General features: G+C 40.3%; 1 protein-coding gene across 3 annotated transcripts in view; it reads right to left on the bottom strand.

Moving 5' to 3' along the window:
- Positions 1–27859, bottom strand: part of ARMC8 (armadillo repeat containing 8) — a 114864-nt gene that overhangs the window by 36999 nt on the left and 50006 nt on the right. The window contains exons 10-13 of one of the 3 annotated variants that reach the window (XM_073646533.1): positions 25037–25097; positions 23186–23386; positions 17551–17700; positions 10425–10520 (exon numbers count right to left, since the gene is read on the bottom strand). In XM_073646533.1, the coding sequence (XP_073502634.1) occupies positions 10425–10520; positions 17551–17700; positions 23186–23386; positions 25037–25097 (508 nt within the window). The remainder of the gene's footprint in view (positions 1–10424; positions 10521–17550; positions 17701–23185; positions 23387–25036; positions 25098–27859) is intronic. The other 2 variants (XM_073646534.1, XM_073646535.1) reach the window with 2 other exon arrangements.

Below are 27859 nucleotides of genomic sequence, written 5' to 3'. Positions count from 1 at the left end.
GAGAGTGTGTTATTCCTCATACCCACGCCAACTTATTTCAAAACATTACCCGAAATGTTAAATACACTTTAACCCTCTGAATTCGGGTTTCTAGTTTCAGGTGTATGTTTCTGAACTTCTAACAGAATTTTGTACGAATAAAAACAATTGATTTCTGGATGATGTAGTTTTCTCTGACATCATGCTAGAATATACCATCACTTTATGATAATTGAGAAAATAACCTCTGGGACCCTCAAATATTTTAAGAATGAAGGGGCTACAGCTCTGAATCAGCAGTGCCGTCTCTTTTCTCAGGTATCGGACAATAACCCATCTTAAGGTGATGGCATTTCCTAGCAATGTGCCATCATGTTTTATAAGATGAAAATTGCCCTTTATTTAATGTTGCAATTAACTTGGCTGATCTGGAAATATAAAATGCATTGGAGATGACTTCTTCCAAAAACATGGGTGAAAATGTATCGTAGATTTGTATAAGAGAGCTCTAGATGTGTCCCAATTCACTACGGCCTTTGAACTCCAAGGCAATGAAATACTAGACCCTTATTTATGGGAAGCAATGGTACATTGGCAATAGCATGTTGAATTGCACTTATACACAGTGTCAGTTTGCTACTCGCGTGGTCTTATCCATAATATACCTCAACAGTCTGAAAATGTCTGGGGAAAATACTGAGAAAGCACAAGACGTCCAGCGAGTTATTCAGTGGAGATCACTCTTTATTTCATTCTCCTCAGACATACATTGAGCACATTTTAATCAATCAACAAAGATAAGTTTTGCAATTTACAAAATAGTAAAATCCATAAAAAAATGACAATGTGCAAGGCAAGCATTAATAAATGGTATTATTTAGCAAATGGCATTATTAAACAAAATTAAGAACAAAGAAGCAAGTTAATAGGACATGTAACTGGACGCTGCACAGTACACTTTGTTCCCAGTTCACAACATTATGTCATGAAGTTTCTGCTCGCTCGGCCCTTTTGTCACAGTATAAAGTAGGGTTGTCTTGTAATTATAGCAGAGGTACCGGCTTTCCAGCAAGCACAAATGTACAGCCACACGAGAGTTTTAAAGAAAAATGAAATCCAGAGCAGGTGTATTTTTTGGAAATCTCTCAATCTCCAGTTTGCCAAGATCTAAAATAATGTAACTTGGAGATTCAAAAATCTTAAAAAGAGGTTGTCCACTACTTCAGCAATGATGACCTATCCTCTGGATAGGTCATCAATGTCTGATCGGCCGGGGTCCGACAACCAGCACCCCCACTAATCAGCTGTTATTGGCGGCCGGAAGTACTCACTTGCGGAGCTGCTCCATCTTCTGATAGTGGCCAAGGCAGGGTACTGCACGTCCACCTCCTATTGATTTGAATAAGAGGCAGATGTCTAGTACCTTGCCTTGGCCAGTACCAGAAGACAGCCAGCTCCACAAGCAAGCACTTCCGGCCACCGCCACTGGCACAGATGACAGCTAGTCAGTGGGGGTGCCAGGTGTTGGACCCCGGCCGATCAGACATTGATGAACTATCCTAAGGATAGGTCGTCAATCTAAAAGTAGTGGACAACCTCTTTAAGTATCACTAATAGCTAAATATTACAAGCACAGCTTTGGCAAAAGGTAATGTATATTATGTACTTTAGATTCCTGGATAGTACATCATAATGAATGACCTGAAATATATGTTGTTAACTAGGGCAAGAACTTATACAGGAGGACAGTATGGCCCCCACACACATCTACTGGAGTCATAGTACAGCTCCATACAGCCTGGAGCTTGTGCATGAGACCCAGAAAAAGCAACAATTTTCATCTAGTAAATGTGAATATATAACGAACTGTCTGTGTCACATCTGTCTCTGCAAACAAAGTCCAAGCTACATTTTCCCAAGAAAGACTCCCCTGACTGTAGTGAATGAGCCCAACCCAGCTGTGAAATTATTCTCACGTGGTCCCCACCAATCAAAGGCAGTTTTCTGGCAGTCTGCTATTTGCACAAGCTACAGATGTGTAGTGGAAAGAAGGTTTCCCTTTTTCGGCGCTTCCGGAGGATAAGGATGGTTAAAGATTAATTATTTTTCTCAATATCAGATTTATTCGAACATTTTTGTAAGAACAAACACGTTCATCAGGTATAATATGCACTTGTAAGGACTTCAAAGGAAGACTATCTTTATAGACTGGTTTTATAGAGTAACCAGTTTATAAAGATGGTCTTCCTTTTAAAGTCCTTACAAGTGCATATTATACCTGATTAAGGCCGTTGCTGGCAGAAACGCGTTGTTTGTTCTTAGAAAAATGTTCGAACAAATCTGATGGAGAAAAATAATTCATCTTTAACCATCCTTATCCTCCGGAAGCGCCGAAAAATGGAAACCTTTTCACTACACTATCCAACATGCAAGCCTTATACCATGGCTGGCATTTGTGCTGCAGACCAGAGGATTGCAAAGAGCTGATCCACTATACGGATCATTTGAATGAAAACAAATGCACATATTCATCTACACTTAGACTCTGCGCTCCTTGTCTCCCCTTTTATCCCTCTTATTACTACAACAAGCTACAGATATTAGAGGATCTTAGAACAATAACAAGCAGATCCCTGAATGGCAAATATCACGCAAGTTGTAGTTTCAGCTCTTGCCCATGTGATCACTAAGGCTGCATTCCCACATCCGTGTTACATGTCCGAGTGCGGCATGATCTTTTATCTGACTTCAGACAGACTCATTGAATAGAATGGATGTATCCAGACATCCGTTAAAAGTGTGGGATTTATCTACAACATTTACTTTATTTCCTTCTTTCATTCTTTTGATAAATCTCCCACTGGACCCACTGCTGTCAGAGTCCTTAAGTGAACTGCCATTATTAGAAGCTTTAATTGCATTCATTGCAAATGGTTTACCAGGGGCTCAAGTGATTTGTTATGACAAATACGAGGAACTGAAACAGATTTGTCCAATTTCTTCCCAAATAAATTGGATCTATTTTTCTGAAAAACTTGCTCCACTTTTCTATGTCATCTTATTTGTTTTCAAAATGAATAATAATCTATTTTTTTACATGTGGTTTGAAGGTGTTTTTTGTATTTGTCCATCTGCTCTATCTAAACAACACATGTGCAACTGGATACATTTAAAGGACACACTATTTATACCCTTGTCAGATACACCTGTAGAGAAAATTGTCCCTCCCACACAGCCTCAGCAATTCCACTAATAAATAGCCAATATCCCATCTATCATTTAACTCATATCTCATCTACTTTCTAACCATCCATCTTTTCACTTTCCTACTACTGCAAATGCTCCATTTTTCCTCTCATTACCACTTAGTATCAGCTTCTTCACTGTCTGTTCACCAGGCAGCATTTGCGGGGAAGCTACTGAGCATGTGCAGGGAAGCTACTGAGCATGTGCAGGGAAGCTACTGAGCATGTGCGTCCACCACTAGGAGGACCAACACTAGAGGTGATAACTACAGATATGAATATAATTTAATAATTTACAGAACTGCACACTATTTTTAATGGATCTATATTAGAAATACTCTTAATAAGCTGGAGAGTCTTTTAAAGAATACTTTTTGTGGGACAACCCCTTTCCATTTCAAAAATTTCCCCAGAAAATGTTTACTTCCTTCTGAGAAGCCACACTGATGTCCTCAGATAGGAGTGAGCAAGCACCACCAAATCAAGAAATGGGACTAAAATAGGTCAGCATATACAGTATTATGTATGTATTATATATCTGGCTGTATTCTCTCTGCTACACAACAAACTGTTTCGGCACAAAAATTAAGATGTGATGTCACAAATCCCAATGAAGCTTCACTGCCGATGTTGTCCATGTTGTTTTAGAAGACTGAATAATTAATGTGGTGTAATTATTCAAGATGGAAGATTCCGATTTCTGCCTCTAAAAGCAAGACGCTTATTTTTATGCTTCGGGATTTCCACAATGAATTTATATATTTCAGGTAATGCACCAGATGTCTACTTCTCTGTAATGCTAGCTCCATGCAGCACTACACAGTTTACATTGATGTAACTGGGAAAAATGCCATTTAGACACCTGTATATTACTGGTAGTACAGTAAAACAGAACATACATCTCAAGAGAGACTAGCACTTCACACTGGTTTAGTCTTGTGCCACGGAGATGCATATATACATACTCAATTTTCTTATGCATTTTCAATTACTGACTTTTATTTGCGCAAAATTCTCTATTACAAAGATGAATATACATCTCATAGCAAGAATAAAATACTCACACAGCCCTAGAGGAAAAGCAGGGAAAGAGAAAACTGAATGCAAACCTCCCAACCAGAGAATGGCCTCCGATACAAGTTTTCCACAGAGTTTGATACTCGGTCATTACAGAATGTTGTATTCCTACCCAAAATTCATATTGGACAAAAGTATTCACATAATGCAGCACATCAGATATGTCTGGACACTGGTTTAATTTCCAGTGTGTCAGGATTAAGCTGCTTCCCACCAGCTAGAATTTAACCCACCACCTTCCCTATAAATCTATTTTATTCTTAGGATTTATATAAAAAAAAAAAACCAAAAAAACACCCCACAACTAAATCTCCAGAATTGGTGCTGCCTCACTTTTGACAAAGCGAATATTTCACCCAGAGTTGTAGGAATAATGTGCATTACCCATAGAGGATGAAGCAGATCCCTAGGCATCCCACAGCCCCTCCACCGGGGCGCTCTTACAGCCCCTCCACCGGGGCGCTCTTACAGCTAAATGTGCTGAAGGGGAAAATATATAGCAGCATTATTCTTTTCTTATAAAGGAAACATGGGGAAGACAACAAGCATTTTGACATATCAATACTAAGACCTGTTCTCACTTTCTTTTTGAGAGTCCTTGTTTGTTAGACTGAATTGATGCCATGTTGTATAGTATAGGGTTAACGGCGCAATTAGATTCTACCACGTTAATATTTTCAGCACTGATTTAGCCTTTTGATACCAAGGAGTGCATGGTACTAGGTACACCTTGGACAATGACATTCCAAAGTGTTGATCTCAGGGTATACTGATCAGACCAGTCACTGTTTCGACAGAGGATGTAACGCAAGGCGAAAGGGAAGTCATAAGGGATGAAGGGTATAAAACTATGCTAAATGGAAGACTGCAAAATGGAAAGTCTACTCTTGTGTCTATCTGGGTCCAGGCAAGGAGTGGCTGCCCCGGATGTGCAGGCTGAGTATAATATAAGTTTGTTTGTTTGAGGTCATGCTTCTTTGGATATCCTGTATATTTTGTATTGTCTAGTATACATCTTTTTCTATTTATGTATATATTCTCTTACATGCAATATTCATTATTTCAGTTCTGTATTATTCCATTTAGCCAGTGTGTGTGAATCAATTTATTTCGCATCTTCAAATCCATTATAAAACAAACGTAAAAGTAATTTCCAAGTGGATTTTCATAACTGTCTGAATTGAATAGCCATCCTACAATTAAACTGTACCATCTTTAGTCTCTGGGTATTTTAAAGGATTGTCACACTGGAAACGGTGTATGGAAGACAAGCTAGTGGTTTTCATTAAAAATTAGTAGCTAATTTGGCTTAGGAATTTTAACATGTATTATAATTTCAAAGATGAAGAAAAAAAAAAATCAGATATTAGTCCAGTTGAAAAACTAAGGTTTTCTATAATCATTCTCTACCTATGAGACTATTAAATAACACACTGTATCCTACAGCCCTATCTCACCACCACATAGTGGTAAGCCTGAGTATCTGTCCAATCCTATCAAATGTGACATTAATCATTAAAGGAAAATGGCAAATCTGTTTGAAACAAAACAGGATTTTGGGCAGAGTATATATTATAAATGTATTGATTATATCTACCCAATATACTTTGGAGATTTTATAAGAAGCCTCTCTGACTGCACATAGAAGGATAGACTAGTACAATATGACCATCTCCCTTGGATTAGCCGGTATTAGTAAACCAAGGTAGGGCATTACCTTATTGAGCCCATTTATATGATGGGAGGTTACATTTATATGGAAATTGAAAGTATGTCACATCTAATATAATGGCCTTTGCCTAATAATCCCTAGTTTTATCACAGACTAATAATTTTGATTTGAATAAGAAATTACAATATCATCTGCACAGAGAGTGAAGATATATATCATCAAGTGTAAATAGGTTAGGCTGTTAAATGCTAATTACATTTTTCTAATTATGTAAAAAGATGGTTTTGCTTTTCCGTTAGCCACAGATTAATGTAATGTATAGCAGCGTTAGTTTACGATCTAAATACCTAGCTGCTTATATATCTTAGTAGGGGTGCTCCACAAATTTATTAAGAGCTTGACTAATCCTGAAAAAAAAGAGTATGCAGTACTCACCATCAATAATAAAAGGTCCTTTTATTTAGGCATGTCAGACGCAGTATAAATAAAGAAGGCAACAGGTGTTTCGCATGTATTAATGCTTTAACTAGGTCTGGTTGAGGTGTTGATGAAGACATGCGAAACAGTTGCCTAGGTTCAGTAATCTGTCAGATATACCCAAATAAAAAATATTTTACCTTCAATGGTGAATGTCACATACTTTCTTCTACTTTTGCTGGATATATGGTGATATAGCTCTTCAGGAACACCTTAAATTTGGGTTTATTTATCGAAGCATTTCAGAAACATATCATTTTCTTCATTGGTGTTGGCTGCTTTCTAGGCCTTTACTGAAGTATGTCTGTGCAAAATGGCTACAAGATGCCAAGTATGAGGTATTCTGAAACAAACCTAAAGCCTTCTCAAGCTCATGTATTTGTGCTCGCTCCCTCATGCTTTATACCTGCAGATCTGTGTATGAAGATTGGCTGCAGAGTATGAGCAGGAGCTCACCAGAAAGTCAGCGCATGCTGACAATTTCATTTACAAAGAGAATATAATGGATTATAGACTACAAGACTAACCTACCAGTGAGAAAACTATACTAAACTAAATAGGCCTTAGTAAGGAGAAGCATGGAGCTGTCCTTTATGTATGTGATGGTAAAGAACAATCAGATCTTTTATTAGCATCCTTGGATTCAGCACCTATTACAGGTGGCCAATAACCATGTGATTTTCTGGGGACGCAAACCCTTTAACCCATTATTGCATCATGACAAAGGTCAGTCATGTACGGTCTTATCTAGAGGCTCTACAATGTACATTTTCATCACGGTCATGGCGTAGCGCCATAGCACAGAATTGGAGTCGAATTTGGTTTTACCGTTTACCTTTGGATTGCAATACAGAACAGATTCAAGGATATAAATGGCAAATGTTGTTAGTGGTCTCCTTGTTGTGCTAGGCAGGTTGTCTCATCTCGTACATTTATAGCACATCCAGAGACGGGACTCACATTGATCAGACACTCGTCACTAAAACTCCTTAGCCATTAAATATACCATTATACATGTGTGCGTACAACAGAGGCAGACATGCAGTGAATAAATGGAGTTCTTGAAAATAGGGACAGTTATCCTGCTTTGTTTTTTACATTCTTTAGGTTATTGGGATGTGAAAACTTTTGTAAGACTTTGTATAAATATTTAATTTTTGTATTTTAGCAAAATAATGAAAAGGTGGAATTTTTGAAAGGTTTTGAAAAATAAACCACAGACTGTTTTGCTCTGGGTAACAAAGTGGGGTAATGTAATAGTGGGCCAATTTTAGTGTTGGCTTAACAACCTTTCTCCTCCATGTACAGCGCTGTCCGCTCATGTAAAATAAAGGGATGTTTACACAGCTACTTCCAAGTAGACAGCGTAATCTTACACAAGGCTCTTATGCTCCACCAGCCTTGCATCTTGGGAGTCAAAGTCTGTAGAAGTCCCTACTCAGACAGTTGATAATAGGTCTGTAGAGCACTTTATGGTAATTGAAAATATAAGTGGCAACATTAACTATGCAAAAAAAAAAGCGAACAGATTTTCATAATAGAAAAGTGAAAGAAAAAAAAGATAAATAAACCAATCATGCACATTTTATGTGTTGCGACAAAATCGGGATACAGACCCTTTCCATTATAAGATCATAAACAACAACTTTTAATTGCACGTGAAATATTAACGAAAAAAATATAAAAATTGCGCACAAACAAAGCAAAAATCCAGGAAAGACCAGATGTACACATTTCTATACTTCTTACAATAAAAGGTTTCTATTGTCATAACACAAACAATAAAAAGCAGGTCTTTTATATAGGATACTGAAAACTATATATAAAATCATAACACCAAGTGGTAAAAAATAATTCAGAATAAGTTCCTGTAAAATCACCTGGAACAGACTATGGAAGTCATACTTCATTTGTCAGCAAATAAACATCGTTGGTTAGTAAACTAACACTACAATCATGTATCCAAGCATAAGAAAATTAAAGAATAAAAAAATATTATGTTCTGCTTACAAAAGGAAAGACTGTTTTCCGTTACGAAACATCGGTATAGATGGCAGAAGAGTGAGATCACATAACAAAATAAAGCGATAACTTGGCTTGGATAACCCGATATTAGATTGACCAGACTAAAATCAGTGAACGCTTTATGTCCTATGCTTTCAGAGTTGCAATCTGCTGTCCTAATACGTGGTGGGGCCACCAATCTATCAGAATGGCACAGGCCGATCACACACGCTCCTGGCAGGTATCAGTACGTGCGATGTAACCCGACCTACTCGCCTTCTGGTGCGGAAGTAGGACTAACACTTTAACCCGCAAATGTTCTAACAGGGACTTCATGAGTCTTTAATTGCCAAACTCTTAACTCTTTCATTGTAGTTAGTGTTTTGTGGTCCTGAATAAAACCTTGTGGGCAATCTCTGTATCTGGGCAGCCACATATAAGCCGGAGATTAAACATTTCCATCTCCCTTTGGGAAACCTATATTTGTATGTTAGGGGACTGAACTTACTAGTCTAACATACAGGAACATACTGTGTTATAGGAAAGTTTGGGATATTCATAGTAAAGGAGCAGTTGAGCATCAATGCCCCCTCTGCCAACCAAGCTTGTATATCCAGAAAACCCTATTTAACCCCCCTTTACAACTTGCACTGTACCTGATGGAAAGGAGTTAGAGGACACACATGTTTAGAGCGTGCTCACAAACTATGTGGTAAGTTCCGACAGTGTTATACAGCTGGCACCTGCCTCTACAAGCAGCAACTGGAGCTAGCTCCAATCGCTCTTTGACCACTTAAATTTCGCAGCCACATGAAATGGCAGCATGTACTGTAACTTCAGCATTCAGAAGGGGAAAGGTCCCATTCTGGAGTGATTGGTGGGTTGCAAAAGCAGTTGGGCACCTTCTGAAGGCTCCTGTTGTCACCATCTTGGTCCTCCTTTGAAGCCTAGCCTGTGGCTGGACTTCATAATAAACCATTCTTTTCACCATGTGCTGCAGCACTTTGTTTGCACTATGTACCGCAATACTAATCAAACCTGTCTCAGTTTTAAGCACCATTTTGTAAACTTTACAGCCAGTATTTACCTGAGGCTTGCACATTATCGTATTAGGATTGAAGCCATAAAGATCATTATGTAAAATTTGATCTACAAAAAAACTATTAGCTTTAACGTTATCAGAATCCACCATGGGATGACAACCAGCACAATGCACGCAAGGTCGGGTGCTGCTTAAGGTAGGTAAAAAATATCAGATTGATTGGTGTCCGATACCCGACAGCCCCAAAAAAACGCTATTACAAGATCCCGAAGTTCACAGTGTAGCCAGAACACCACATCCCCATATACCAAGTGGTGACTATTTTTGAGTACAGCTCAGCTTCAAGACGTTTTCATGAATGTATCGAACAACTGACTTTTTGAAGGAACACTGATCATTTCTGAAATGCTGATATTGTATTTCTGCAGATTTTTATTGTGCAAAATAAACATTGAAGCAATTTACTATAAATCAGTGACATCACCAAGACACAGCAGTCATGGCAAATTCATCTAACCACCATTGAGAAGGCATGAAATAATGTCAGCCGGGTAGATCAACTTAGAAGTTCATATTGTATCGAAAAATGAAGTGTTGTCCTGGCAGCAGCAGGTTTGGACAGTCAGCACTCGGAGGTACTAGATGCCGTAACCTCTCGAGTAAAAGGTGCACTTGAATGGACTCATGTGACACGTACAGAGTTAAAGTCGAAAAGAGGGCACGGAAGGCATTCGTTATTCTCTGCTGTCACACTATTCTACCTGTCTACCAATAATTCATTTTTCTGCTACCCTCTTGGTCACGGATTTTGGCTTTACACATGACAGTCAGCCACTGTTCATTCTCTTCCTGGAGACAGTTCTCAGGTGAGTGTCACACTTAGTCTGCTGGCAGACAGACCTGGAGGCCGTCCCTCTCCCAGACTCACCTTCTTCCGGATGTCTTCATCATTGGCTCCCAGGGATGCATATAGCTTGAAGGCCGCCTGGCGCAGCTCGTGGGCATGTTTTAAATCATGGTCAAGCTGATATTAGAAAAAAAAAAAAAAAAAAAAAAAGAAGGATAACAAAGAATACAGTAAGACAGTCTTCTGAACTCCAATCTAACCGAGCACTCACAAATCTGATAAGACATCCACACAAACAATTTTAAGCCGATAGGTCGGTAATGTGGGGTCTTTGGCTACAGCTCCGTATCATTAGGACTTAAATCCTCAATTCTTGTCCCTTTACATTTAAAGAGACGATTGCTTATAAAAGCTGCTGCACATACATGTATGCATACTAGAAAGGTCACTGCCATTGTCGAGGTGTGAAAAACACGATGAGATTCTGTAGTACCCAATCAAAGGAGAAAAATGTTTGCATGGGCATCAGCTAAAGCAAAGATCACGCTTGCAATAAAAAGATACTGCACACGCATGCACAAGAAGCGCAAGAGATATTTGGACATTCTGTCAGACCGTAAAAGAAAGAAGCACTTTCAGTCGCTAATGGGGGGGGGGGGTTGTTTTACTTTTATTTTTTTTAAACACTGAGTTACTGAGTACAACATAGTGAGCGAATAACACACCGAGTCGGAAGCCTGATGTGTAGTGTCCTGATAGTCTGGAGCAGTGTCAACTTTCAGCTACAAACATGGATCAAAGTAGGATATGTCTCCATTTTTTTGAGGATAGTGAGATCACAAGAAATAGAAAAAAAAAAACTAAATGTGAAAAGGCACATTTAATTGTAATGGGTCTGTGAGCAATCCAGTATAAACTGAGCAATCAGATAAAAAAATTGATAAGTGAAAGATCCTCTATAGTACATTTTTTAATAATTTTCATGCCTGGGCTAAGGTACAGTCCTGCTCACTGTTATTGGCACCCATGAAGTTTAAGTACATAATGTGGAATATCTCCTGAAAAAAAATGAATCAAGTGAAACAGTTTTTTTGTACAGAGCACTCGTGTTAAATGCAAAAGAGCAAATGATAAACAATAATTTAAAACCAAAAACAATGGGAGGGAAAAATAGAAAAACCTAAAGCTTGCTGTGTCACTGGTATTGGAGCCCTTTACATTAATTTAATATGGAAACACATTTTGACTCGCCTGTGGTAAATCACAAAAGAGATTCACCTGTGATTAATTGTCGGTGCCCACATGACATGAATTAGCCAATGAATGATGACTTCAGTGTTTTAAAAAGCCACATGTTAGGTCCTGTTCCTTTGTCACAATGGTGAAGACAAAGGAGCTCTCTGAGGACATCAGAACTGCTATTATTAGCAAATACAAGACTCCCAAAAGGTATAAGGCCATCTCCAAAGACCTTGGTATCCCAGTTTCAACAGTGAGCAATGTTATTAAGAAGTTTGCCAAGCATGGAACTGTCAAGAACCTCCCTGGACGTGGGGTAAACAAAAAAAAATTGACTAGAGAGGTCTTCAAAGGTTGGTGCGAATTGTGGAAAAAAACACCACGTCAAACATGCAAAGACCTGAAGGCCAACCTGGAACAGTCTGGGGTCATGGTTTCAACAAGTACCATATGCCACATGCTAAACCAAGCAGAGCTTTATGGGCAAAGGCCAAGGAAGAAACCATTGCTGAAGAAAAGATATAAAAAAGAAACGACTGATCTTTGCCAAGAGTACCTTGACAAACTACAATCCTTCTGGGAAAATGTTCTGTGGACAGATGAAACAAAAATAGAGCTTTTTGGTAATGCAAAGCAAGAGTTTGTTCTTTTCCTTATAAGCTTCATTGCGCCGTCTGTAAACACTTTATTAACAGTTAAGCATGGTGGAGGATCCATAATGCTGTGGGGTTGCTTTGCTGCATCCGGTACTGGAGGCCTTGACCGTATCACAGGAATCATGAAATCAGAGAATTATCAAGAGATTTTAGAGCGAAATGTCCTACCCAGTTTAAGAAAACTTGGTTTGAGTCGAAGATCATGGATCCTCTAACAAGACAATGACCCAAAGCACACATCCAAAAGTACACAGGAATGGTTGAAGAAGAAAAATGGACTGTTTTAAGATGGCCAGCAATGAGTCCCGACTCCAATCCCATTGAAAATCTTTGGGGTGAGCTGAAATCTGCCATTGGGAAAAAGAACCCTGCAAACATTCAAGAGCTTGAACAAACTGCAAAGGAAAAGTGGGAGAAAAATCCAGCTGAGAAGTGCAAGAAGCTTATAGATGGCTACAACAAACCTTTGGAGGCTGTCAACAATGCCAAAGGGTGTGCAACCAAGTATTAATTAGGGGTGCCTTTATTGCTGCACATGCTGTTTATTCTGCTTATTCTTTAAAATTGCAACATGGAAGTTGAAAAACAATGTTTTATTTTTGTATTACTTTGAACCACTAGCTAAAAAATCCTGAGGATATAACTCTGGCACATTTCCCTTTATTTCTGAAAATATTGTACAGTATGAAAAAAAAATGAAGGGGTGTCAATAATGGTGAGCAGCACTGTATGTCTCTCCTTTACTCTGAACCATACACCCTAGCATGAAAAGAACCAAACTTTGCTCAACTTTGAAAAAGATGTGCGATTCACTGACATCTTGAGTTCATTTACATTTAAAGAGGACCAATTTCACCAATTTTTTCATATGGAACTGGACTCACAATGTAAAAGGTGCTGTACAGCAGCAGAATACGTTTTAGTTTTCCTTAAAGCACCACTCCAGTGTTTTTTTTTGTTATTTCAGTGCTGGAGTGGTGCTAGTAATGCAAGTTCCCTGCCCCTTGTATTATACTCGGCAGCCGCTGTCTTTGGCTCTTCCAGTCACAGCTCTGGTCTCGTGCTGCCATCTTGTGACTGCAACATCTGGCTGATTAGAAGTCAGAGGCAACTATCATAAGTTCTCAATGTAAGTCTATGAGAGCCTTGTTCTGGCTTTCGAAAACTTACGTTAAAAGACTTGTCCGGCCATAGGCTACAGGTCAGGAGTCACACTATATGAATCCTCACATTGCGAACATTAAATGTGACCGCAAGTATGCGATATGCATACTCCAAACCACAATTGACTAGATGGAAAGAGTCTAGTCAGAATGTGGCCAGGAGTATACATATAGCATATCTGCGGTCACATGACTGCCCTCTCCTGACACAAGAGAATCCTCACAGTAAGCAGTGATGGAGTGACTGTAGACTTGTAACTTATGAAAAGAAATTCTTTAAAGAGGAGACTTCCGGATCGCAGAGCAAACACTGGAGTGATCTGGTAGGTCAAAAGCAGCAGAAGACCAAATGGCGTGGCACCGATATCAGATTAAGACAGCGGCTAGGGAGTACAATTCTAGGGGCAGGGAACTTAGATCAATGACACTACAGTGGTAAAAATTAAAAAAAATGCTGGAGCGGTGTTTTAAATTTTGCCTCTCCGCTGCGGAGGTATTAGCGATCAAAATATTCAGCACAGTTTTTTTTATCTTGATTTTTTTTTTTTCCCCAAGTAGACATTACTAGAGAGATTTCAATGTGGACTTCTTTCCTCAGTGTGTTTCTCCTGCTTGTAATTGGTCAGCGTCAGAAAGAGGAAGAACAACATGCCCCCACAATAGCATTGACAATCAAAAGGTTGATACATAAAATGAGAACAATGGGGATAGGGGAAAACATATGTATGTGGGTTAAGAACTGGCTCAATGATAGGAAACAAAGGGTGATTATTAATGGAACAATTTTATATTACAGGAGGATCTATGTAAACTAGAAGCTTGGGCTGATAAATGGCAAATGAGCTTTGAAGTGGTATTCCCATCTCCAAAATCCTATCCCAATATATAGTAGGTGTAATAATATTAGCAAATACCTACAATTAGAAATGTACAGTAGTATAGTATTTTTAATTCGCTATGTCTCTTTCCTCATGTGCAGGCATTGCAGGACCTTAGGTATCCATGGTTACATCCACTGATAAAGTCACAGTTAGTTATCTAGCTGCTAGTGGTCGTAACTGTGGATACCTAAGGTCCTGCAATGCCCTGCACATGAGGAAAGACATAGCGGATCAAAAATACTATACTACATTTCTAATTGGAGGTATTTGCTAATATTATTATTACACCTACTACATATTGGGATAGGATTTTGGAGATGGGAATACCACTTCAAAGCTCATTTGCCATTTATCAGCCCAAGCTTCTAGTTTACATAGATCCTCCTGTAATATAAAATTGTCCTCCTCTGTATTGATTACCCTGCAGAGTTTAGTGTCATCTGCAAATATTGAAATATTACTCTGTATGCCCCCTACAAGGTCATTAATAAATGTTAAAAAGAAGCGAGCCCAATACTGACCCCTGTAGTACCCCACAGTTAACTGAAATCCAGTCTGAGTGTGTTCCATTAATAATCACCCTTTGTTTCCTATCATCTTGGAGATGGGAATACCCCTTTAATAGGGATAAATGTAAGGTAATGCACTTGGGCAGAGGAAATAAAATGTATAATTATATGCTTAATTGTAAAACACTGGGCAAAACTGTCACTGAAAAAGACCTGGGTGTATTGGTGGACGACAAGCTCACGTTTGGTGGCCCGTGTCAGGCAGCTGCTGCAAAGGCAAATAAAATAATGGGATGCATTAAAAGAGGCATAGATGCTCATGAGGAGAACATAATTTTACCTCTATACAAGTCACTAGTGCGACCACACTTAGAATACTGTGTACAGTTCTGGTCTCCGGTGTATAAGAAAGACATAGCTGAACTAGAGCGGGCGCAGAGAAGAGCGACCAAGGTTATTAGAGGACTGGGGGGTCTGCCACACCAAGACAGGTTATTACACTTGGAGTTATTTACTGTGGAAAAACGAAGGCTTAGGGTTGATCTTATTACTACGTACAAGTACAAAGACCTTTCTACTGATCTTTTTACTCTGAGGCCTGAGACGGGGACAAGGGGGCATCTTCTATGTCTGGAGGAAAGAAGGTTTAATCATAATCACAGATGGGGATTCTTTACTGTAAGAGCAGTGAGACTATGGAACTCTCTGCCGCAGGATGTTGTAATGAGTGATTCACTACTAAAATTTAAGAAGGGCCTGGACGCCTTTCTTGAAAAGTATAATATTACAGGTTATATATACTAGATTCCTAGATAGGGCGTTGATCCAGGGAACTAGTCTGATTGTAGTATGGAGTCAGGAAGGAATTTTATCCCCCAATGTGGAGCTTAGTGTTTGCCACATGGTTTTTTTTTTTGCCTTCATGTGGATCAACATGTTAGGCTATGGGTTGAACTAGATGGACTTAGTTTTTAAGGGTGAAGGAAGACTATGTTACAGTGATGATGTGCTGGAGTGCAGCAGAGCAGAGTGTGATTAACTAACTGCTTTCAGCTCTCATCTCTGGCAGACAGTGTGGTTGGAGGGGCAGTGCTACAGAGGCGAGTCTCATTACAAACACTTCTAGAATCTTTCTTCTCATGGTTCTGCCAGCTCCGCCAATTATAAGCAGGCAACCACACAGAAGGGGAAAAATACATCAACACAATAGCTTAGACAAGGCTTTGTGTGAAACTTAATGTCACAGTCTGTTCTCTTCACTGCAGTGATTACATGTGCTGGAGAAGAGTAGACGTGAGTGTGATTAACAGCTTTCATTTCCAGCAGCTAGTTTGGGGTGGAAGGGGGAGCAGCAGTACAGCAGAGTTGGCAGCACTACACTTGCTTTGGCAATGCTAATGTGTATTTGGTCCTGTCAATGAAGCTCATTTGAATTTGAGAGGAGAGCTACTAGAAGTGTTTGTAATGGGACTCAACTTCGGCAGCACTGCCCTTCCCCCCACACTGACTGCTGGAGATGAAAGTGGAAAGCAGATAATCACATCCAGCTTTCTCTTGCATGTCATTACTCTGCAGACTGTTTGTCAATGCTCAAGTGGGGGCATATTCTTCTTTCCCCAGTGTGTTACTGCCTGCTTATGATTGGTCATTGTAGATGTACACGCCCCCAGGGAAATCTCTCTGGTAATGCCCATATGGATTTAAAAAAAAAAATTAACTGTTTAGATATCAAATAATTGGAATGCTAATATTTCTGCAACAGTGGCAAAATTTGTAAAAAACAAAAAAAAAAACAAGCTTTATTCTGTTTAGCAGCGCCTATTATAGTGTGTGTGTCCATTACAGCTGAACGTATGATAAATGTAAACATGATGAAAAATTTGTTAAAAAATCCTCTTTAAAGAGCAGCTCCATTTTTTCTCTAATGCAAAATAATAAAAGAGTAAGTGTTGAATATTTAATGTCATTAACTTACCTTCTTTCCTTGTAATATAGCACTTTAATCTGTCATCAAACTACAAATCCCAAAGTGCTCTGCTCAACTCACTTTAATGACCCCAAATATGGCCAGGCTGAGCATGAAGGAAAAGTGTCACATGCCTTGCACAATAGAAGAAACACTTTCTTTTGCCACCAAAACTTGGCTGCAAAACTGGTCAAGTGCATCAACAAAACCCATGTCCAACATATGGACTGACTTCTGCAGATGTATGGCTATATGCATGGCATATTTTATATGCAGTTGTATCAAGAAACTGTGTTCTGCATGTTTGAATAACTTTAGGGGTGGGGGACCCCAATATAGGCAGCTATTTGTACGTGCCTGCCTACTAAAGCCTATAAGCAAAAGGAAATGCAAGTCGTGATGTGCAGTGAATGAAGCCTAAATTGTTACTATATTAAATTGCTTGTTTCATTATTTATACCAAAAAGTGGTTGATAAGTAGAGTTTTACTTTAAAGTGACCCTAAAGCAGACAGGCTGCAGGGGAAGACTTCATAAAAACACTCATTATTCAATATATAATAAACTAAGGGAAAAGTCGGATTACAATTTACCATAAGGCATTGCCCGGTACCTGCAGTGCACAGCGTGCCATAGAGAAATGCCTTTCCATCACCGACTGGTAACCATAGATAAGCATAATATATTTTAATGGATTTTAACTTTAGATGCTTTTTCTGCATAGTTCACGCTGCAGTAATACCACATACACTCAAGCACCTACCTATCACACTGTACAAGTAACATATACTTACCTTTTCATCTGAAGTCGGTGCTGAGACAAGTGGTGTTTGCTGGGTCATTTGTGACAGTGGGAAGGTTAGAAAAGCTGCAGTGCACTGGGATTCCTCTATAGCCCCTCTGGAGTCTGCGTCCTCAGTGTCAGATTGCTCTGTTTCATGGTGCTGTAAAACACCAGGGAAAGAAGAGGGAGGAAAGAGGACAGGTTTGTGCTGACTACTGAGCAGAAACCCAGGGGACTAAAGAGTACCCTCTATGCACTGCAGTCTAAACATACAAGCACAAATAAGCAAAAACCTCTGCAAACTGTACACTACCTGTGAACCGCTCTGCAGCTCACACCTTTTATATACTGGAGGTAGGGGTAACTCCTGTAGGCTTGTGCAGCCCATGGCCTTACAGAAAGGATTCTTACAATGTTCTATCCTAAACTTGTGCTTTTCTCCCCTCCTCGGCGTCCAGCGCTTAGTCTCTGCTGCTGCTCCTAGTGTCTGTTATTGTTTGCAGCGCATCTCACGGGATCCCGGCAGCTGATCAGCACCCGCTTCACTCTCCTCTCCTTCGGACAAATAAGACATCTGAAGTGAGAGCTGCTCTCTCACTTGCTCTGGGGGTCTAATTAGACCGAAGGAGGGCAAGTGAAGGGGAGCCTCAGGACAGCCAGTACTGACAACGTTGGAATGGCGCTCGCACCAGAGGGGAGAATAGCTGCTATTATTTTATAAGAGGGGTACATGGTGATTGAGAAGGTCTTGTCAGAATAGTGGACAAGCCCTTTAATTCTTGTATTGCTCCAATGAATAGTACAAATGCACTTACTTTGTAAATAGTTTTGATAAAAAAAACAACTGTGTGTAGTCCGTAGAACTGTCTCCATAGTTAGATAACGGGTGGGGGAACCCTGTTCGTAGTCTGCACCAAAAAATAAATTAACTTTCTTCCTTGTATTGTATTTATAATGTTTTTAGATACTTTCTGGGTCTTAGTGGAGAAGAGGGAGTGGACTTGCTGAAAATATGGCATTGTTAACAATGAAAGGAGTTTGGCCTAACTTGCAGCACTATCCACCAAAAATTAAGCCAAAATTGTTGGCAAAAAATAAGTCAACTAAACATGTGGTGCAAACTTACACTTCATAGTCTAAAAAAAAAAGTACACCAGTTTTAATCAAACAGCATGAACCACTGTGATAAATCTGGCACACACTGTCAAAGAGTTAGACAGTTTGTGTAACCACACATTTATCAATACTGTTTGCAAAAGGTGGTTTATTTTTATAGTAGATGCACTGGAGCAAGATTAGTTGCAAATATACAGAAGGGCATAAGGGTGGTCTTATGCAGACCACCACTTATCTAACAGGTGCTCCATTGGTGATCAGCTGATTGCTTCAAGTCTAGCAAATGAAATCCCTGGTGATCAGCAGTTACCAATGCGGGATGTTTTAGGTGGCTGCACATTTATACCAGAGCAGCTGATTCCAGAAGAAATGTTGTATAACATGGGGACCATTGTAATAAGGGTAATACATAGTTTCCCAGTGATTTCCATAGGGGATATGGACAGGGACTGTTCTACAACCCCTGGCAAAAATTATGGCATCACCGGGCACGGAGGATGTTCATTCAGTTGTTTAAAAAAAGCAGATCACAGACATGGTACAAAACTAATGTCATTTCAAATGGCAACTTTAGGGCTTTAACCACTTCGCGCCAGAGCCTGTTTTTGCCTTCGTATCCAGGCCAATTTTTTAAAATCTGACCACTGTCACTTTATGAGGTAATTACTCTGGAACGCTTCAACGGATTCCCCTGATTCTGAGAATGTTTTTTCGTTACATATTGTACTTCATGATAGTGGTAAAATTTCTTCGATATCACTTGCGTTTACTTGCGAAAAAAAATAGGAAATTTGGCGAAAATTTTGCAATTTTCAAACTTTGAATTTTCATGCCCTTAAATCAGAGAGACATGTCACACAAAATAGTTAATAACATTTCCCACATGTCTACTTTACATCAGCACAATTTTGGAACCAAAATTTTTTTTTGTTAGGAAGCTATAAGGGTTAAAAGTTGACCAGCAATTTCTCATTTTTCCAACAAAATTTACAAAAACATTTTTTTAGGGACCACATCTTATTTGAAGTGACTTTGAGGGGCCTTTATGACAGAAAATACCCAAAAGTGACAACATTCTAAAAACTGCACCCCTCAAGGTGCTCAAAACCACATTCAAGAAGTTTATTAACCCTTCAGGTGTTTCACGGGAATTTTTGGAATGTGGAAGAAAACAATGAACATTTAACTTATTTTCACAGAAATGTTACTTTAGACCCAATTTTTTTATTTTCACAAGGGTAACAGGAAAAAATGGAATACACAATTTGTAGTGCAATTTCTCATGAGCACGCCAATACCCCATATGTGAGGGAAAACCACTGTTTGGACGCACTGCAGGGTTCGGAAGTGAAGGAGCGCCATTAGACTTTTGAATGTAAAATTTGTTTGAATAATTAGCAGACGCCATGTTGCATTTGGGGAGCCCCTGATGTGCCTAAACAGTGGAAACCCCCCACAAGTGACACCATTTTGGAAACTAAACCCCTTAGGGAACTTATCTAGATGTGTGGTGAGCACCTTGCACCCCCAGGTGCTTCACAGAAGTTTATAATATTGAGCCGTAAAAATAAAATGTTCACATTTTTCCCACAAAAAATGTTTTTCATCCCCTAATTTTGCATTATCATAAGGGTAACAGGAGAAATTGCACCATGAAATTTGTTGTGCAATTTCTCCTGAGTACGCCGATACCTCATATGTGGGGGAAAACCACTGCTTTGGTGTACGGCAGGGTTCGGAAGAGAAAAGAGCGCTATGTTGGCTGGGATAAGTTGCAGACACCATGTCACATTTGAAGAGTCGTTGACATGCCGAAACAGCAGAAACCCCCACAAGTGACCCCATTTTGTAAACTACACCTCTCAAGGAATTCATCTAGGGAAGTAGGGAGTATTTTTTAATGTATGCCATTAGGCAGTGAAGAAAACAATTACATTTTACCACAAAAAATGTTTTACCCTCAGATTTTACATTTTCACACAGGGCAATGGGTAAAAATGGTGCCGAAATGTGTCACACAATTTCTTCTAAAAGTGGCAATACCCCATATGTGGCTGTATCGTACCGCTCAGCCATATGGCGAGATCTGGGGGGGACGGAGTGCTATTTGACAATTGGAGAACAAATTATTGTAGAATAGGCATTTGTATTTGGGAGCACAAAATTTTCTGAATTTCTTTTGGGGGACAAGGGCCATTTCGCTTTTCCAGAGCCTTTCTGCTACCAGTAACTTGGAAGTCCCTTATATTTTTAACAGATGATGGACCTGAGTGGGGACTAGCTTTTTTTGAGGACCGAGTTGAAGCTTTTATTGGGAACATTTTACGTAACATTTATCCGGCGCTCGAGGCTGAGCACTTACATCGGGGTTTCCATCTAAATTTCCAAGTGATGAAATTCAGATGAAACCCCTGCGGGATCCATTCACTGTAATGAGGCAGCAGAGTTACTCTGGACTCCGTCTGGCTTCTGTTTAGCGGTGTCCTTTTCTTCAGAAGTGCACAAAACTGTGGCCAACCGCACTTTTATGCACGCCTAAAACAAATGACACCGTGGGATCACAGGCCAGACTGCATCCACAGTGGCCTATATCTGCCTCATTACAGGGAATCTTCAGTCATGGGTTCCTCTCTGAATCATGTATTTCAGAGATTTACACGGAAACTCTGGTGTAAGTGCTCAGCGCAGAGCGCAGGATAAATGTGAGCAGAGCCATACTGCGATCTTTGGGAGACATAATAAACAAATCAGTAGCAGGTGAAGAATTGGTTTTATTTATTTTTTACGCCGTTCCTTGTGCGGTATAAGTGATGAGATTACTTTATTCTTTGGGTCGGTGCGATTACAGAGATACCGGATTTATATCGGGTTTTTAATGACTGACAGCTGTCACACACTAAAAAGACGCCTTTTTTTGCAAAATCTAGTTTTTGCATCGCTATATTTTGAGAGCTATAATTTTTCCATATTTCGGCCGACAGTCATGTGTTTTTTGCGGGACGAGTTGACATTTTTATTGGTACCATTTTTGGGTACGTGACATTTTTTGATCGCTTTCTATTCCGTTTTTTGGGAGGTAAAATTAACAAAAACCAACAATTCAGGAATTGTTTTTTGAGGGTTTTTTTTATGCCGTTCTGCGTGTGGTAAAAGTGATAAGGCAGCATTATTCTTCGGGTCAGTACGTTTACAGCGATACTACACTTACTGTATATATTTTTATGTTTTGGCGCTTTTACACAATAAAACAATTTTATAGAAAAAATATTTTTTTGCATCACTTTATTCTGAGAGCTATAACTTTTTTATTTTTCGGCTGATGGAGCTGTATGGCGGCTTTTTTTTTGCGGAACAAGATGACGTTTTCAGCGGTACCATTTTTATTTCCATTTTGCCTTTTGATCGTATTTTTTTCCACTTTTTGTTCGGAGATATGATGAAAAAGCATAGTTTTTTGCTCTGTTTCTTATTTATTTTTATTAAGGTGTGCACAGAAGGAGTTAATTAGTGTGACCGTTTTATAGATCGGGTTGTTTCGGACGCGGCGATACCAAATGTGTGCACTTTTTTTTGTTTTTACATAAATATACGGATTTATTGGTTTAATATTTTATTTATTTTTATTTATTTTGTGATTTTTTTTTTAACAGTTTGAAAACATTTTTTTGACTTTTTTTTTACATTTTTACTTAGTACCTGTATGGGACATTAATTTTTATTTTTTTAATCACTGATCTCATGCAATGCAATAGACATGTATTACATTGCATGAGATCTTTGCTGACAGTTTCACACTGTCTCCTGCTGGACTCAGCTGCAGGCTGAGCTCAGCAGGACACCATATATGGCAGATCTGGAGGCGGTCATGTGACCTCCAGCTTCCATAACAACGGCAGGTCCTGGAAGACATCAGGGGGCAGTCGGAGAGGTAAGTGGACGACCCCCTCTCCTCTCACTATCTTCTATATGCCGCGATCACTATAGATCTCGGCATATAGAAGATAGCAAAGGGTTAAACATCATTGGGACCTGATCCAATCAGGTCCCGATGGTGCCCCCTGTCAGAGCTGTCGCTCTGAACCGCAACAATTGCAGGACCCTGGGGGTCCTGAGGGCTGCGGGACCACCAACCGTTCATAAACGTCGGCGCTGCACAGAGCCCAGGCAGCGCCGACGTTTATGTACAGTGGGCGGTCGGGAAAATAATAATTTTTCCCTCTGCTTGGTCTGAAAACGAATTACCCTTACCGAGTACCACATTTTTAATCTTGATTTCTTTTAGTGTTTCTTAAAGCCCTAAAGTTGCCATTTGAAATGACTTTAGTTTTGTGCCATGTGTGTGATCTGCTTTTTTCCAACAACATTAAACAACTGAATGAACATCCTCTGAGCCCGGTGATTCCATAATTTTTGCCATGGGTTGCAGTTGTGTTTTGTGCATGAGGCCTCAAAATACTGTTGATGTAAACAATTAATACATGTGTCTGTATTGTGCAGACAGTTCACCTGAAAACTAGGACTATACACACCCTCTTTATATCAGTGATGGCACTAACTGAGCTTGGGTACTTAAAGTAGTCAGCCAGCATGGCGATGAGATGGTCGGTAATGCTTGCGATTCGCTGCAGCTCCACATCAGGCTCAATGAGATAAGCTAGCGTTTCTGCTCCGTCCACCCTCTCCTCCAGAAGGCGTTCTTTGCTGCACATTCGTACCAAACAGGGAAGAGTCTGAAAGATTTTGTAAGAATTTTTTTTTTTTTTTTTTTTTAGCAAACCATCTATTTCAGTAATTTTATAAAACTTAAAGTTTACATTAAAAGGGAATCTGTAAGCAGGTTTTTGCCATGTAATATGAGGGCAGCAAGAGGTAAAGGCTGAGACACTGATTTCAGGGATGTGTCACTATGGCCAAGTTCACATGTCCAGTAATGATCCCTTAGAACTGATAAAGCAATATCAGTTGACAAAATAAGTTGTGCAGACATAACTTTTTAGTCCCAAAATAACAAACCACAAAAGAAAGGTATAACAAGGGACTTCAACACTGTCTTGTCGTCTGCTTTTATTTTTCTTTATGGAATAAAATACATGAATTACACTTGATAATTAAAAATATATTTAAAAAAAAAAAAAAAAAAAAAAAGCTCAGGAGGGGGGGAGGGGGATGTCCACAATAGATATTACAAATGGGTCTTCTCTGAAAAATATAAATTTTGCCAACCAAATTTTAATTACTAATGTTTTTCAAATACATATGATCACCTCTATTTACAACTTATTTCAAATAAGTGTGTTACAAATAATCAGTATATATGTATGTATATACTAATTAATTACCCAGAGAGGTTTAACTGAAGAGGGCAAATTCATGCCTAAACCCCAAAACAGGGGACATACATTAATAGCATGGCAACAATGAGAGACCTTAAACACAATAAAAGTAAAATTGAAGACATACCCCGGCCTCCTCACACCACTTTTTTTTTTTTTTAAAAAACACTGAAGTCTATGGAAAACAGATCCGTTAAATAGTAATCTGTTTTTCTCCCATTTGAAAAGGATCTCCGCTTGTACTGAGGAGGTGAGATTTCAGCAGCAGAGGAGGAGGGACACAGACAAGCTGTCAATCAGCCTAGTTTATGAATCGTCTGACTCAAACTTTCTAAATACATCCCCCAGCCATTCTGATGTGGATTTTTAAAGTAAGGATATCAGTCATATGTCAAGAGATCTATTTAATAATGTATACCAATTATAGAGTGAAATTGGGTGACTAATTTAAAGATCACATGCAAGGCAGGGATGTGCATTTACTTTACGATCACATACTCTAATCCCCACCTCCCCCAACAAACAGCATTTAGCTGTAGCCATAATGGTAATCTGCAGTTAAATATCATTAAAACATGTCCAGCAGTCTAATTAGTATTTTGGCTGTAAGGAGAAAAGGAGTTTATATTTTTCCTGCAGATGGTCGCTCAGAATAATTGGGGTGCTGCTGAGGACAGTGAACAGTCAGTGCTCACTAGACAGCAAGTGCAGTGTAATCAAGACCCCTGTTCTCTGACTGACATCCTGCTCTAGAGGGTTGGTACCAAGTAAGATGTCAGTAAAGGAGCAGTGAGAGTGATTACAGCACGCTTGCAGTGTAGAGAGCGCCCGATGACTGGCAGCGAGCGGCTGCAGGGGTAATACAACTTTTTCTCCCTGCAGCTGAGCTTTCGCAGTTAGTTTGCTGTGCATGTTTAAAACTGTATTTCCCTGCAGTTAAATAGTTTTTCCCTTTTAAAAATATAGAAAAAAATAAATAAAAATTAGTTGTATTCTCATCAATCGGACAAGCAACAACCAAAATACCCTGCAGATTACTTAACTTACTTTTAACACAATGCAGTTGTCGTCTGTTCTTATCGAGCCCGCTCTGCACATATACGTTAAGCTGAAAGAAAAGGGTCTTTGATGTAAAGATGTACCTTATAATATCCTCCATGACTTACAATTGCTCATATAAACAAAAAAAACAAAAAAACACATTGCAGTTACGTTAACTGATTCGTAATTAAAAGAATACAGTATAGTACGGATGCGGTAAAAGCCTAAAGAAGCGACATGGCACGCTGCGCTGAGATTGTAGCAGGACCACATTGCCCATCTGACACAGTCATTTACTTTGTTTAAAAATTTTGTTGCAATCGCTGCATTATTTACACAGAGTAATTAACTATCTGGAAAGATGGAGTTTGCTACATCTGTATTTTGCTTTTCTGTTAGGTCCTAAAATGCTTACTAGTCTTCAAGTCATTTTTTTTCTGTGGTGTTCTTTTGTCAAACTATCAGAAGTATTTTTACGTCGATATTTTTTTATCAGGAAACAAATTTGAAAAAAATAAAAACCTCCACATTCTCTAGTAGTCCCTTGGACAATAAAAAGGAGATTTTTGTGTACTCACGGTAAAATCTTTCTCTTAGCCTCTAATTGGGGGACACAGGACCATGGGTGTTATGCTGCTATCCACTAGGAGGCGACACTATGCATAATCTGAAAAAGATTAACCGCGGCTCCTCCTCTGCAGTATACACACCCCTGGATGGCGTCAGCCTTCTCCAGTTTTGTGCAAAAGCAATAGGAGGAACCCAACATGGATAACATACCATGCCTATAAGAAGGCAACTATGTACGAGCTCAAGAAAAAACATGAGAACTCAACATAACAATGGCCCGGAACGGGCAACAGGGTGGGAGCTATGTCCCCCAATTAGAGGCTAAGAGAAAGATTTTACGGTGAGTACACAAAAATCTCCTTTACTCTGTCGCCTCATTGAGGGACACAGGACCATGGGACGTCCCAAAGCAGTCCCTGGGTGGGAAGCAATGGACGAATATTGTGTAGAGAGGCCCCTACAATTGGGGTACCACCGCCTGCAGAACACGTCTACCCAGGCTCGCGTTTTCTGAGGACTGGGTATGAACCATGTAGTGTTTGGTAAACGTGTGTAGGCTAGTCCAGGTGGCTGCCTTACACACTTGTTGTGCCGAAGCCTGGTGCCGAATGGCCCAGGAGGCCCCTACCGCACGTGTAGAGTGTGCCGTAATACCTGCTGGAAGAGGAGAATTTTTGAGGGGGTAGGCCTCTTGTATGGTGTATTTGATCCACCTGGCAAGAGTAGCTTTGGAAGTTGGCAGACCCTTGCGGCTGCCTTCCAGAAGAAGGAAAAGAGAATCAGACTTCCGGAAGGGCGCAGTCCTAGACACAGATATGCAATGCCCTGACAAGGTCAAGCGTATGCAGAGCCTTCTCCACTCTATGAACCGGGAGCGGACAGAGGGATGGCAGTGAAATTTCTTCATTGAGGTGGAAGTTGGACACAACCTTTGGAAGGAAGGATGGGACCATATGGAGAACTTCCTTGTCCTGGTAAAAAGCCAGGAAGGGCTGTCTGCAGGAGAGTGCTGTCAGTTCAGACACCCTGCGTAGCGAGGTGATTGTCACCAGGAAAACCACTTTTTGGGATAGAAGGCGGAGTGGGACTTCCCTAAGGGGTTCAAAGGGTATTTCCTGCAATGCTGTCAGCACCAGGTTGAGGTCCCACGTTTCTAGTGGTCGTCTGTAGGGGGGAACCAATCGGGAAACCCCCTGAAGAAATGTCTTTACTTGCGGCTTGTTAGCAATGCACCTCTGAAAGAGCACAGAGAGCTGACACCTGGCTCGTAAGGGAGGCCAGGGACAGTCTGGCCTCCAGACCTGATTGGAGAAACCCAAGTACCCTGGGGAGGGAATAAGGGAATGGGGTCTGGCCACGAGATTCGCACCAGGTAAAGAAGGCTTTCCAGGTACGGTAATAAATTTTAGCAGAGGTTGGCTTCCGTGACCTGATCATGGTTCCAATGACGTCCGGCGAGAACCCTGACTGGGTTAGAACCCAGGTCTCAATGGCCACGCCATCACTTGAGGGCCCCTGAGTTCTGGAGGTAGAACGGGCCTTGTGACAGAAGATCCGGGCGGTCGGGGAGACGCCAGGGGACATCTGCTGTGAGCTGTACGATGTCGGCGTACCATGTACATCTGGGCCAGTCCGGTGCGATTAGGATGGTTGGAACTCCCTCTTGCTTGATCTTCCTCACCACTCTGGATATCAGGGGGAGAGGTGGAAAAATGTACAGGAGCTGGAACTGGGTCCAGTCCTGAACCAGGGCGTCCGCTCCTAGAGCCCACGTGTCGTGTGTTCTGGCCTTGAAGTTGGAGACCTTGGCATTGAGGCAGATCTGTCGAAAAACTTCAGGTTGGGGAGACCACTCTCCCGAGTCCATTCCTTGCCAGCTGAAGAAGTCTGCTTCCCAGTTGTCCACACCCGGAATGTGGACCGCAGAGAGAACCGAACCTGTGTCTTCCGCCCAGTGAAGAATGTGTGTGTCACTTCTCGCCTCAGCACTGCGAGTCCCCCCTTGGTGATTCACATATGCCACAGCCGTGGCATTGTCCGACTGTACTCTAATGTGAGGCTGCCAGTAAGTGATGGAAGGCTCTCAATGCCAGGACGATGGCACGAATTTCCAAGATGTTGATGGGCATGGCTGCTTCCGCTGGAGACCACTTGCCCTGTGGTGTAGGTGCACCGCCCCCCAACCCGTCAGGCTCGCGTCCGTGGTCAGAACCTTCCATTGGCCCGTGAGAAAGGATTTCCCCTTTGTTAGTGAGGTTG

Source organism: Phyllobates terribilis, unplaced genomic scaffold (genome assembly GCF_046119375.1).
Source record: "Phyllobates terribilis strain yellow unplaced genomic scaffold, ASM4611937v1 Scaffold_9__5_contigs__length_417890890, whole genome shotgun sequence".
NCBI lineage: Eukaryota > Metazoa > Chordata > Amphibia > Anura > Dendrobatidae > Phyllobates > Phyllobates terribilis.
Note: the sequence above shows the minus strand (reverse complement) of the source record. Positions and strands in the feature narration are given on the sequence as shown.